This window comes from Telopea speciosissima, chromosome 6, assembly GCF_018873765.1.
Source record: "Telopea speciosissima isolate NSW1024214 ecotype Mountain lineage chromosome 6, Tspe_v1, whole genome shotgun sequence".
Taxonomy (NCBI): domain Eukaryota; kingdom Viridiplantae; phylum Streptophyta; class Magnoliopsida; order Proteales; family Proteaceae; genus Telopea; species Telopea speciosissima.
Window position 1 is genome coordinate 36,165,465 of NC_057921.1, and position 12,078 is coordinate 36,177,542.

Consider the following 12,078-nt stretch of genomic DNA (forward strand, 5'->3'; position numbering starts at 1 on the left):
TTATTTATTTATTTATTTTTTTAGGGTAATAGCCAACTCTCTAATCTTGAGGGACTAGGGTCCTTTGTACGAGATTATCCGGCTTGTTTTCTAAAATGGGGAAATTTCTAAACTACTTAATGTTTTTTTTTTTTTTTTTTTTTTTTTGAACTATCCTACTCAAGGGCCCATAGGCCAACTACAAGCTAAGGGGAAGGCTAAGACAAGCCCACAATCTACCACTAGGGGGGGAGGGGGGAGGGGGAGAAAGGTGCCTTTTTTTGGTACAATATGCAATCCAGGAGAATCGATCCCTTGACCTCCTGGGGGGCATTCACCAACTTGCAATGCCACCAACCAACTGAGCTAGCAGTTGTGGTTATGTGACTTTGGATTATGACATTCAATTGATAGCTTACCTTCTGTTAGGATGGAGAATGCCAAATCAAAATTTGGCCGTTGGAAATGCATCCTTACATGCGGTAGGGTATTCACCAATAATAAAACATGAGTTTCAGATTACCTCTGTAGCGTCACAAGCGCAACACCTCCGAAGACTCTCAACACTTGTGCAAGTGTCTCCACTCAGCAACGGGAACTCCCTTCTTCACCAATGGAGGCTAGGGTTCAAAACCCTATGTAGGAGAGGAAGAGAGAATTCACAATTCACAATCCACTATTTGTATGAGAGTTCTTTCTCTCCTCCCCATAGTCTCATTATAAAGAGGGGGAAAATCCTAATCTGAGTGGGGCCCATAAGGCAAGATGGGATCCTATAGCTAGGGTGATCCAATTAGTTGTTGTAGTCCACCTCTCAATTACAAAAAAATTACTGCAACTTAAGTGATTGCAAAACTTTTTATCAATCGTTTAACCCTAAGCGGGTCATAATATAAACCCACATACTGGCTAAAGAATACCTCTTAGTCCCTCCACTTAATATAACCTGACAAATTATCGGGCATGGATTATTAACACAGTTAAAAACCCTAATCTATCTAACACTTTTTAATCAGAGAATCTCAACTGTGCACTGGATGTAAAACTTTGGAAAAATATTTTAAATATAATAAATTAAATAATAATATTTAAAATCAATTTGTAAAAACTTAACACTGAGTTTGAAATTTTGTCCAATCATAGTTCAATGGAATCCAACTTGATATTCTTCCTATTCAAGAAATAGATTCCTTATTAAGAATCGCAGATGAACGTCATGAATCTAGCACACGATAATTAGCCACTATTGGCATTAACCTTTAGTACACCAAAACACACATACACCAATCATGAAAATCCTGTGTAAAAATATAGTAGACAGTCTACAATGCAAGACTCCATGAAATGATCCTGTTCGATTCACATAACATATGAGTATTCACACATATTTCCATTTGTGAACATTTTAAAAATCAAACCTTAAGGTACAAATTATTACTCATTACGAGAATAAATATCAATCAAAATACTAATTTTGGGTTTAATGGACACATATCCAACACCTTCCACCAACATGGTTACCTATGGTAGATTGAGGCAAATCATATTAAAGAGAGATATCGCAGAAGTATGATTTCATGGTACCACTCATAGTTATAAGTTCACATATTAATTATCGTATTAATTGCCATATCCGGCCATATAATTCAAATTCCCGACTCTTACCATACTCTATTGGGGAGTTTAATTCCGTACGCGACATTAAAAGCAGTTGTATTAATCGCAGTATTAAATGCAATATTAATTGCTGTATTAATACATATTTATGTATTTTAATTTAATTAAACAAAATAAAAAACTAAAACCTAAATTTAAATGCCATATTAATTGTTGTATTAATACATATTTATGTATTAATCGCTGTATTAAATGTCGTATTAATTGGTTGTCTACTTATTATTATTGTTTTTTACTCATACATGCCATTATTTACTATGGTAGATTGTGGTTGATGGATTACCTATCAACATTTGTTTTGATAGACATGGTTAAACTTAATTAATATTAGATGTAGAGATCCAAAGGATTGGGGAATGATTTCAAATTAGAAAGCCATATTGGTTTTTTTTTTTTTTTTTTTGGTAAAGGGGAATTTTACTGATTTCTAGGGTGTGTACAACCAATGACCTCGTTCATACATAAATCATGAAGGCATGGAATGGAAAGTGGCCACTCTGTCTCACACACAAGAGACAATGCCTTCCTTGCCAGGGTATCCGCAACAATATTTAGATTCCTTGGAATATATGAAAAACTGATAGAGGAAAATAAAGCAGAGAGCCTTTGGATATCAGAGAGAACATCCACCACCTCCATCGGGGGTGACCTACTAGAACTTTGAATAAACTCAACCGCAGCCTTGTTGTCGGTTTCCACCTGGAGCTTAGAGAACCCTTCTTCCAAAGCTATTGTTAACACAGACCTGATAGCAAGGATCTCCCCTGCAGCACTGAACTGAGTCTGATGGGGACTGAAACTGCCTTCCTCAGAGAACCCATGTGGTCTCTAAACACCAAGCCCAAACCCCCTCTGGAACTCCCCACCTCCAAAGCTGCATCGCAGTTCACCTTTACTTCTCCTACAGGAGGTGGAATCCACTTAAGAGAGGACCTGCTTTCACCCATAATACTAGCGTTTCTAACTCCAGTAGGAGTTCCTGTAGCACCAGAAAACTCAATAAAGGCATTCTCAGCTAGGGAAATAACATCAGCCGGAGTCCAGCTCTTTCCATTGATCGCAAGCTCATTTCTGGCTCTCCACAAGTACCAGCCAATAAACGAAGCTCTAGAAAGAGACTCTCTCGCCTTGCACTTATCGGCACGAAACCATGCATCCCAACTTCCAATCCAATCAGTAAGCCTTGGGTTCGGTGGAGGAGTGAACTGTAAGGAGCATCCAAACCAAACATTCCTTGCGAATGGGCAATCAAGGATTATATGGTCACTGTTTTCCAACTGTGCACCACATCTTGCACACGATGAGTCAACCTGCAACTGTCGAGAAACTAAGCCTTCACCTGTAGCAAGCGCATCATTGCATGCTCTCCAGAAAAAACTCTTAATTTTTGGAAGTGCTTGAATCGCCCAAATGCGTTTCCAAATATGCTCAGGAACACGATCCCAGGCATGAGATCTTGAGGAGGAAGCTCTAGCCCTATTTTTCTCCACCTCTTTCTTAACAAGCAGACAATAGGCAGACTTAACCGTGAACTGCCCATTCCGCGAGGCACCCCACACTAGCGAATCTTCACTTTCAAATAAACTGAGTTTAATCTTTAGGATCGCATCAACATCTCCTGGTTGAAAAAATCTGTGCAAAATGTTTGTATTCCATGACCGGTTCACTAGATCTATGAGCTCCGAAACCAGCTTGAGATTGCACCCATCTGGTCGTTGAGACTGGAGTTTAAAATCAGTCAAGGAGGGTATCCACCGGTCCCCCCATATATTGACACTCGCACCATCTCCAATCTTCCACAACAAACCCTCTTCAAGGACTCTCCTACCCACCTTCTCCAACCCCAAGAGGGACGATTGCCCAGCTTTGCTTTCAAAAACTCAGTACGTGGGAAGTAAATAGACTTTAAAAAATGAGCCCAATAAGAGTTGGGTGAGGACCATAAGCGCCACGCTGCCTTTGCAAGGAGAGCAAGATTCTGCAACTTTGTATCCTTGAAACCAATCCCTCCCTTTGATTTTGGCCTGCACAACCTCTTCCAAGACATCCAGTGAATTTTCTTATGTTCAGTTGTGTCACCCCTGTAAAAGCTTGAAGATGCTTTCTGAATAGAGTCATGAAATGAAGCAGGCAACTTAAAGTGAGACCTCGCAAAGTTTGACATTGGAGCTACTGCAGCCTTCAATAGGACCTCCTTCCCTGCATGGGAAAGCAATTTCTCCTTCCAACCTTGCAATTTGTATAGGGTCTTTTCTTTCACCTCATCAAAAATAAACTTCTTTGACACCCCAAAATCTGTTGGAAGGCCCAAGTACTTTGAGGGGCCGTCTCCATGCCTTACCTTCAGAATTCTTGAGAACCACCTCTTGAATCTTTCATGAGTGTTTGGGCTGAATGTAACACTTGATTTTTGCAGGTTAATGGCTTGCCCCGTTGCTTCACAATAGAGATCCAGGCACTCTTTGAGAGAGCTAACTTCTTCAAGTCTGACCTGTGCAAACAGCAAATAGTCATCTGCAAATAATAAAAGGGTGATGGGATCACCCCTATGCCTCACTCTGATTCCGTGAAAATTGCCTTCCAATTCAGCATGTCTAATGATGGAAGTAAGGGCTTGGGAACACAAAATGAATATGGCAGGGGAGATTGGATCACCTTGCCTGATCCCTCTAGTTGGGGAAATAGCACCCTTGATACAGCCATTTATAAGCAAATTATAGGAAACAGTAGTGATGCACATCATAACTCGATCAACCCAGAATTGATTGAAGCCCAGTTTAAGCAGCATACCTTTAATGAAGTTCCATTCTAACCTGTTGTACGCCTTCCGCATATCCAACTTTAGTGCTAGGAACATATTTTTACCCTTCTTCTGTTTCCTGATGTAATGAAACACCTCATGGGCCACCAAAATATTATCTGATATCAGCTTGTTTCTTATGAAAGCCGATTGTGATGGTGCAATCATTTGGTCCAATGCTCCATTCAGCCGGTCAGCCACCAGTTTTGTAATGATCTTAAAGGCAATATTACACAAACTGATAGGTCTGAACTGATCAGCCGATTCAAGGGCACTAACCTTTGGAACGAGGCAGATGTAGGTTTTATTCAGCTCAAGAGGGATGACACCTGTCCTGAAAAAATCTGTAACTAGTGCAAACAAATCCTCCTTTACCAGATCCCACTATTTCTGATAAAAGGTAGGAGATAATCCATCAGGACCTGGAGATTTCAAAGGAGCCATAGCAAAAAGGGCCGACTTAACTTCCTCAATAGAGGGGGGTGCGCTCAAGGAATCATTTAACTCATTAGTAACCACCGGCTGAACATACTCCAAGACCAAATTTAAAGAGTTCACATTAACAGGTTCAGAAGCATACAGTGCATTAAAATGATTACATAAAATATCATTGACCTGAGAATCCGATGTCGACCACTGCCCATTTGGAGATTTCAGCTTCAAGATCTTGTTTCTCTGTCTTCTCCCCCTAAGTGTGGAGACATGGAAGAAAGCAGTGTTCTTGTCCCCTCCCTTCAGCCAGTCCACCCTGGATTTTTGGCACCACATTTCCTCCTCTTTTCTCAATTCCTCCTCTAACAGATCATGTACCTCCTCTTCTTTGTGTTGTGAATAACATGATGGTGGGAGACTCCGCACATGCTCCAGATCGGCCTTGAGCCTTTTAATGTTTTCTTGGACATTGCCGAACACCTCCCTGTTCCACCTTGTAAAAATAGACCTGCAGTTTTGGATCTTCCGCACAACCTGCTGCCCCACTGAACCGGTGGTAGATGACGACTAGGCCTTTATAGCTGCATTCTTAAAATCTTTGTGGAGCATCCACATTGATTCAAAGCGGAAGGGTCTTTTACCTGTGAGTTTCACACCATCGGTGTCCAGTAAAATGAGACAGTGATCTGAGCTGATTGCAGGCTTAACAAACACTGTGGCATTGCCAAATAACTGCAGCCAAGAAGGGTTGCATAAAGCGCGGTCAAGCCTAATTCTGATATTATCTTGGCCTTTTCTCTTGTTGTTCCAGGTGTACATGGGTCCTTGGAACCCAAGATCAAGGAAATCACACTTGTCCAGAAATTCTCTAAAAATATCAATATCCTTTGAATTTCTCCGCGACCCACCATCCTTGTCCTGCCATGAGAGATGGGAATTGGAATCCCCATAACACAACCAGCTCCTCTGGTGCTGACTATGAAGCGCACTAACACGATCCCAAACAGCCTTTCTCTGATGTTTAATAGGATCTCCGTATACACAAGTAAGGAAAAAAGGCTCAATATCAGCCATACTGACCTCCGTATCAATAAAATTCGGATCAGACGATCGAACCACCAGTTGCACATTTTCCTTCCAAAGAAGTGCCAGTCCACCTACGGCACCAGCTGGCTCTACAGTAGTAACACCATGATACAACCCTCTCCGTCTAATTTTCTCAATCACCCCAACTCGACACTTTGTCTCCATTAAAAATACCACATCCGGACTCTCTTTACGCAGGAGATGCAATAGGGCCCGAACTGTCGAGGGTCTCCCCAGCCCTTGACAGTTCCACCCAAGAAGCTTCATTGTCTCCCTTGGAGCTGGTCCACGCCAGCGTCCACGGGGGGATGTGCTAAAAAATGAGCCGAGCCTTCATAGTCATCAGGTGTAATCATATCAGAATGTTCAGCTTCACTGTGATCCTCAGAAGAGAGACGAAGTCTTTTGGCAGGTTGAGTTCGCCGGTTCGAGTTATATGGCTCTTGGTTCGGTGAAAGGTTTAGAGAAATAGGTGGTTGGTTTACTGGTTCAAGGGTTTGGTTTGAAAAAGGGGTGACCGAAAGGTGAGGGAGGAGGGCCGTGAGTGCTTGGATCACTTCAGGGGTTTGGGGTATACGGTTGAACATGGATAAAATTTGGTTTCCAGGATTTTCGGTTGATTGGATTAGTGAGATTTGGGTGGGTAACATGTGGGGGAATGTAAACATCTAGGGGTGAGACACTAAGGTGATTTGGTATGGTTGGATATGCAATGGGCGGATTCTGCGTTAAGGTAGTTGGGATTATGGATGGTAGGGTCTGGGAATTAGGGAGTTGAGATTGCGTGAATGGGGGTAGCGGCTGACGTGGCATAGACGGGGACGTAGAGGACTGAAAGGGCACTGGTGCTGGTCGGGCTTCTCTTGCCGAACGGGCAGAAACTCGCCGGCCCTAGCTTTGCCGGGGAGTCGTCTGAGGGGGTGAGGCCTTTGGGAAGATAGTCATGGCATGCTCTACCAGGCGAGCACCTGGAGCGGGGCACCGTAGATATGGCATAAATCGCCGGCGCAAGAACTCCGAACAAGGAACAACTGGATCACAGTGATGAGATGCGCGATGACTCGTTTCGTCTTCAAACAGAACCCTGCACCTTTGTTCATCGTGTCCCAAATATCCGCAGTAGTAACAGAACAGCGGTAATCTCTCGTACTTGATCTCTGCAGCTTGGTCCACTCCACTTCTTCTTTTAATTTTCAGAGATCGCCTGAGAGGCTTAGTGACATCAACTCTAGTGTGGACCCTATAGAACTTCAGCCTCTGTCCACCGCGAACTCCATTAATATACTGTACTCTTGACACTTCTCCGAGCTTATGTGCCAGCCTTGTAATGAGATCAGGATCATGTAGCTCCTCTGGTATGTCGTGAAGTTGCAGCCACATCTCAGTAGAGGAGAAAGTCCAATCCATAGTTGCCCTCCAGCGCTCCAGAACGATAAGATTCCCCGCAACTGACCACGGTGCTTCCTGAAGCACATTGTAGACGTCCAACTGGTGTTCAAACTTGAACAAATAGGTATCCTGCAGCAGGTTCGAGACGATAACCGGCGAAGTGGTATTCCATGCAGCTATTAACGCCTCCGTCATCGACTGTCGTCTATACCTTCTCCCCGCCAAGATATGTCCAGCCAGCATGAGATTCTCACAATGCGTGTCTTCGAACTCGTCCCCCACCGAGAAGGTATCATCATCCTCATAGTAATCATCATCCTAGCCGAGAGGGTGCAGGGGGGGGAGGGTGGTAAAGGTGCAGACGGAGATGGAGAGGGAAGAGGTAGCGGGTTGAGGCTCATGCTTGAAGAGAAAACTGAAACAAACTCCAAAAGGAGGACGAAAGCACACACACCAGAAAGGTGGAGAATAATTTTTGTACTGAATAGGTTGGGAAGATAGATGTTGAAGAAAAGGGGGTATCAAGTGTTCATGAATGCATGAGAAGAATTGAATTTAGTTACAAAAAAATCAGTTTTTTCATTGATTTTTACTAAGATAAACACGTATTTTTGCTCCTGTAGTATTTCAGAGTAATCGTATTAAAACACGTAATAAACACGTACCAATTAATTGCCGTACGTGTTTTATTGCATCGGATTTTTTAAAATGAACTATTGTTGTATATATCGATTAATTCTTGTACGTATCCGATCCTGTATTATTGTCGTACCCGAACTTACTAACTATAGTACCACTATACAAGCGTATAATAATTCAATGTTGGGTTGTGATTGAGTATTGTATACTTCAATAACTTGTCCATTCAAGGTATTTGGATTATTCATTAGATCGTATTTTGTCTTCTCAAAACTTACCTTGAATAATGATCTAGGTAGTGTTTTTGTGGCTGGATTGGGATTAGTCTAGCAGTTCTAAATCAACTCTAAAATAGGAGACTTACCATTTATTTGATTTGTATGAGCAAGAGAATTTTTTCTTTCAAAATCCAAAAAAGAACCCAAAAAAAAAGGGAAAAATATCATCCCCTCCCCTCTAAGTTTCTTTAATATCAATCAAATACCTAAGTTTTAAAAAATGACAATTTTCTCCCTTACTGTATAAAGATTCTATCAACCGTACCCTAACCGTTAAAAAACGCCATTATCTCCCTTACTGTATAAAGATTCTATCAACCGTACCCTAACCGTTAAAAAACGCCATTAAATGATGACGTGGTATGTACAAAATTTGTAAAACCCCAAAATGCCCTTAATATAATTATATTCCAATTTTGCCCACCCCTACTTTCCCTTTTCCATCTTCTTCTTCTTCTTCTTCCTCCGCCAACACCATCACCATCACCACTTCTTCTTCTGCCAGCACCACCATCATCGCCACCACTCTTCCACCGCCAGCACCACCACCACCGCCACCGCCGAAACCCCTCTGCGAAACCCCAGTAACATTGATGCTTGTAAACCTGGCGGGGATCATGGAGAGAGCAGACGAGTCACTGCTCCCAAGTGTGTACAAGGAAGTTGGGGTCGCCCTCCAAACTAGACCCAACTGGAGAAATTCATGGTAATACCAGATAGTATTACAAGGCTACCCAAAGAAGAGATCAAGGAAAAATTCAATCCGAAAGAGAGACGAGTGTTAAACCCATCTATAAAACGATGAACCTACCCCACTTAATACAACCAGCATTCAAAGTTCCAAATCAAGATGTGCAACAAATGTCTCAAAACTAAAGAAATAGTAAATTAACATTATAGGGACGATATAATCTAATTACTCAAACATGAATTGACACTGCCGATACTCGCATATAATGTTAAAATCGTAGATTTTCCAATTTAGGGTCAGGAGAATTCGTTGTATAACCAACACTTCATCCATTACTTCAAACAAAATCATATCACAGTAGCCCCAGACACTAGGTTATTAGAAGAAAAAGAGAAGGGTTCGAGACAAGAAGAAACAATTAAACCCCAACCTCAACCTCAACGGAAGCTCATTTCAAAGGTTAGCAGTTTGCGACGGCGGGAGAGCATAATCGATAACGATGACACTCTCCAGTAAGTGTCTAACCTTGTCCTTCTGTGCTTTCACCATCTCCTCGTTCGAATCCAAAGCATCTAATTCGTTCAGTCCAGGAAAGACCATAAGTGATGCAATCGAAAACCCCTTTGCCCTTGCAGGCCAGAAATTCTCCCCAAAGCCAAGCTGATTAATGGAAGGAAAAGTTTTCCTTTATACCCCCAATAGCTCCCAATACCTGTCCTTTCTCGGTATCCCCTGAACCCTCCTTCAACTTCAAGAAGGTCAGCCGCATCACAGCGCCGGGCTGGGAAACTATTGGGCCATCGAGATCGGCGACCCAATCGACTGCCATGATGTCATCACAGATGGGCAAACTTAACTCTTTCACGACTTTTACGTGTTCCAGATGTACAGCATAGCCGTTCAAGTCCTCTTTGGTGTTGTACGTACTGTGCAACATATGCGTGAACGCGAAAGCAGTAGATCGATTCCTGTGTATTGACCCGGCAATGAGGTGGAGAACCTGATTGAGAGATTTCAGACCATTCAAACCATTCATCATGGAGTTGATCTTCGATGGCTCTGTCTCATCTTTGATCTTGAAGAGAACGATGTGTTCTATGGTTTGGGCAGATATTTTGGCCGGAGAAGTTGACGATGAAGAGCGAAAGGGGAAAATTGGGAAAATAGGAGAGGGTAAAATTAAAATATAATTATATTAAAGACATTTTGGGGTTTTTATAAATTTTGTATATGCCACATCATCACTTAATGGCATGTTTTTAGGAATGATATTTTCCCCAAAAAAAAAGGTCAAGCCCTGAAATTCTTTATTACTCTAATTCTTTCTTTCTTTTTTTGTTGGGCCCATATTGGAGCCCGACAAGGACCCGAGAGGGGCCAAATAAGGGACCCTTAGGGGCCAGCAAGGGGGTTCAAGATCACACTTATTATACCTATCTATTAGTACTATTATATGTCTAGAAGTATGTGGGGAAGGAGTCAAATTCTCGACTCCTTGGACTTATACCACTCCCACTGGATGGAGGCCGGTGACTAAGCCAGAGGGGGATCCAGGAGGGACCAAATAAGGGACCCACTAGGGGCCAACAGGGGGGCTCAAGACCACACTTCTTAAACCTACCTACTAGTACTACTATATGTCAAGAAGGGTGGGGGGTAGGAGTCGAACCCTTGACTCCCTGGACTTATACCACTTCCACTAGGTGGAGGCCCGCGACTGAGCTAAAAGCTCATCCCTTATTAGTTCAATTCAGATCGATAAACAATCAAACTCACCTCCTGCAATAAGAACCTACCAATGATTTAGAAATGGGGTTCAAGCATTGGATATGACTTGACCAAACTTGAGTATCTTCGGTTGATGTTGGCTTACACTGGCTAAAACCCGATACAAATAGGGTTATCAACTTATTATGTGTGTGGACTTGATTTTTTTCATATTGACCCAATAGGTGATGTTCTACTTTCCAATTGATGAGTTGCCCAGCCACCATCAGAAATGCATGCATTCTCATGTTATATAAACTAGATGACACATTCTTGTTACATGGGTATGGATATAATCATGGTTGAAAATCTCATGAAATTTCAGCGATATATCGTCAAATTTCGTATATCTCGACATGTCCGAGATACGAAACCAATCCGAAACCAAAAAATATAATATTTCATCGATATATTGTGAGATATCGACGAAATATTGTGGACCTCACGATATATCGCGAGATATTGAAAAAGTGACAAATAGTGTCACGTGAGGGGCCATTTTATACCATATTTCGCAGCTCTTGGTCGATATTTCGACCGAGAGCTGCTGAAACTCTATTTTTGTCTCTTCTTCCTCATTTTTTGCTCTTCTTCCTCCCTTCCAAGCATCATCCAAACATTGTTGAAGCTCTTTGTCGCTGGGAAGACATCGGAGGGTCATCTAACCTCATCATCCAAGCCTATTTTCACTATTTAAGATAAATTCTATTTCTCTAAAACTATTTTTTTTTAAAATGCTTTGTACAAATGTTGTTGGATGTTGATGATATTAATATATGTTAGACACCGGAGGCCGATCTACAGCCTCACGGTGTCGAAATTTTTTTTCCATATGTATTTTTTTTTTTTTTTCTGGTTTTAAAAATTCATTTTCCTACAACTAAAATAGGAAATAATTAGGGGCAATATGACTTAGATGGTAATGAATTAAATATATGTTAGACACCAATGGCCGATCTACGGCTTCACAGTGTCGGATTTATTTTTCTGCTCTTAAATAATTATTTTAATTTTTGAAAATTAAAAAAAATATATAAAAAATTAAAAAAACAAAAATAAATAAGGAAAAATATGAGTTTTAAGTTTAAAAAATAATGAAAAAATATGAAACTTATTTCTATATGTTTTGAAATGCATTACATGTATATTATGTTTACTAATTTTTGGTTTTGTTGTGTTAGGTCAATACTTATATTAACATTATATATAAAAAATTGGTTTTAATTATGTGAAAAATATAAGGGTTAGGAAAAAAATATTAAATAACTATACAAGTGTATTAGTAATCTAAAAGTGTCAATTGAAGTGCATCTACATTAAGTTTTTTAATTATTTGTGTT

The 12,078-nt window shown here is 41.1% G+C and overlaps 2 protein-coding genes across 2 annotated transcripts; both read right to left on the reverse strand.

Annotated features, from left to right (window-relative positions):
* Positions 1-6,865: 6,865 nt before the first annotated feature.
* LOC122665686 lies at positions 6,866-7,558 on the reverse strand. The gene has a single exon (XM_043861836.1). The coding sequence runs from the start codon at positions 7,556-7,558 to the stop codon at positions 6,866-6,868; it is 693 nt and encodes a 230-aa protein (XP_043717771.1).
* Positions 7,559-9,285: 1,727 nt separating this feature from the next.
* LOC122665687 (stress-response A/B barrel domain-containing protein UP3-like) lies at positions 9,286-10,121 on the reverse strand (the record flags this gene model as incomplete). The annotated part of the gene is given in 2 exon segments (XM_043861837.1): positions 9,286-9,643; positions 9,645-10,121. Coding segments are annotated over 2 exon segments (696 nt in total), but the record flags the coding sequence as incomplete, so codon positions are not given.
* Positions 10,122-12,078: the final 1,957 nt, after the last annotated feature.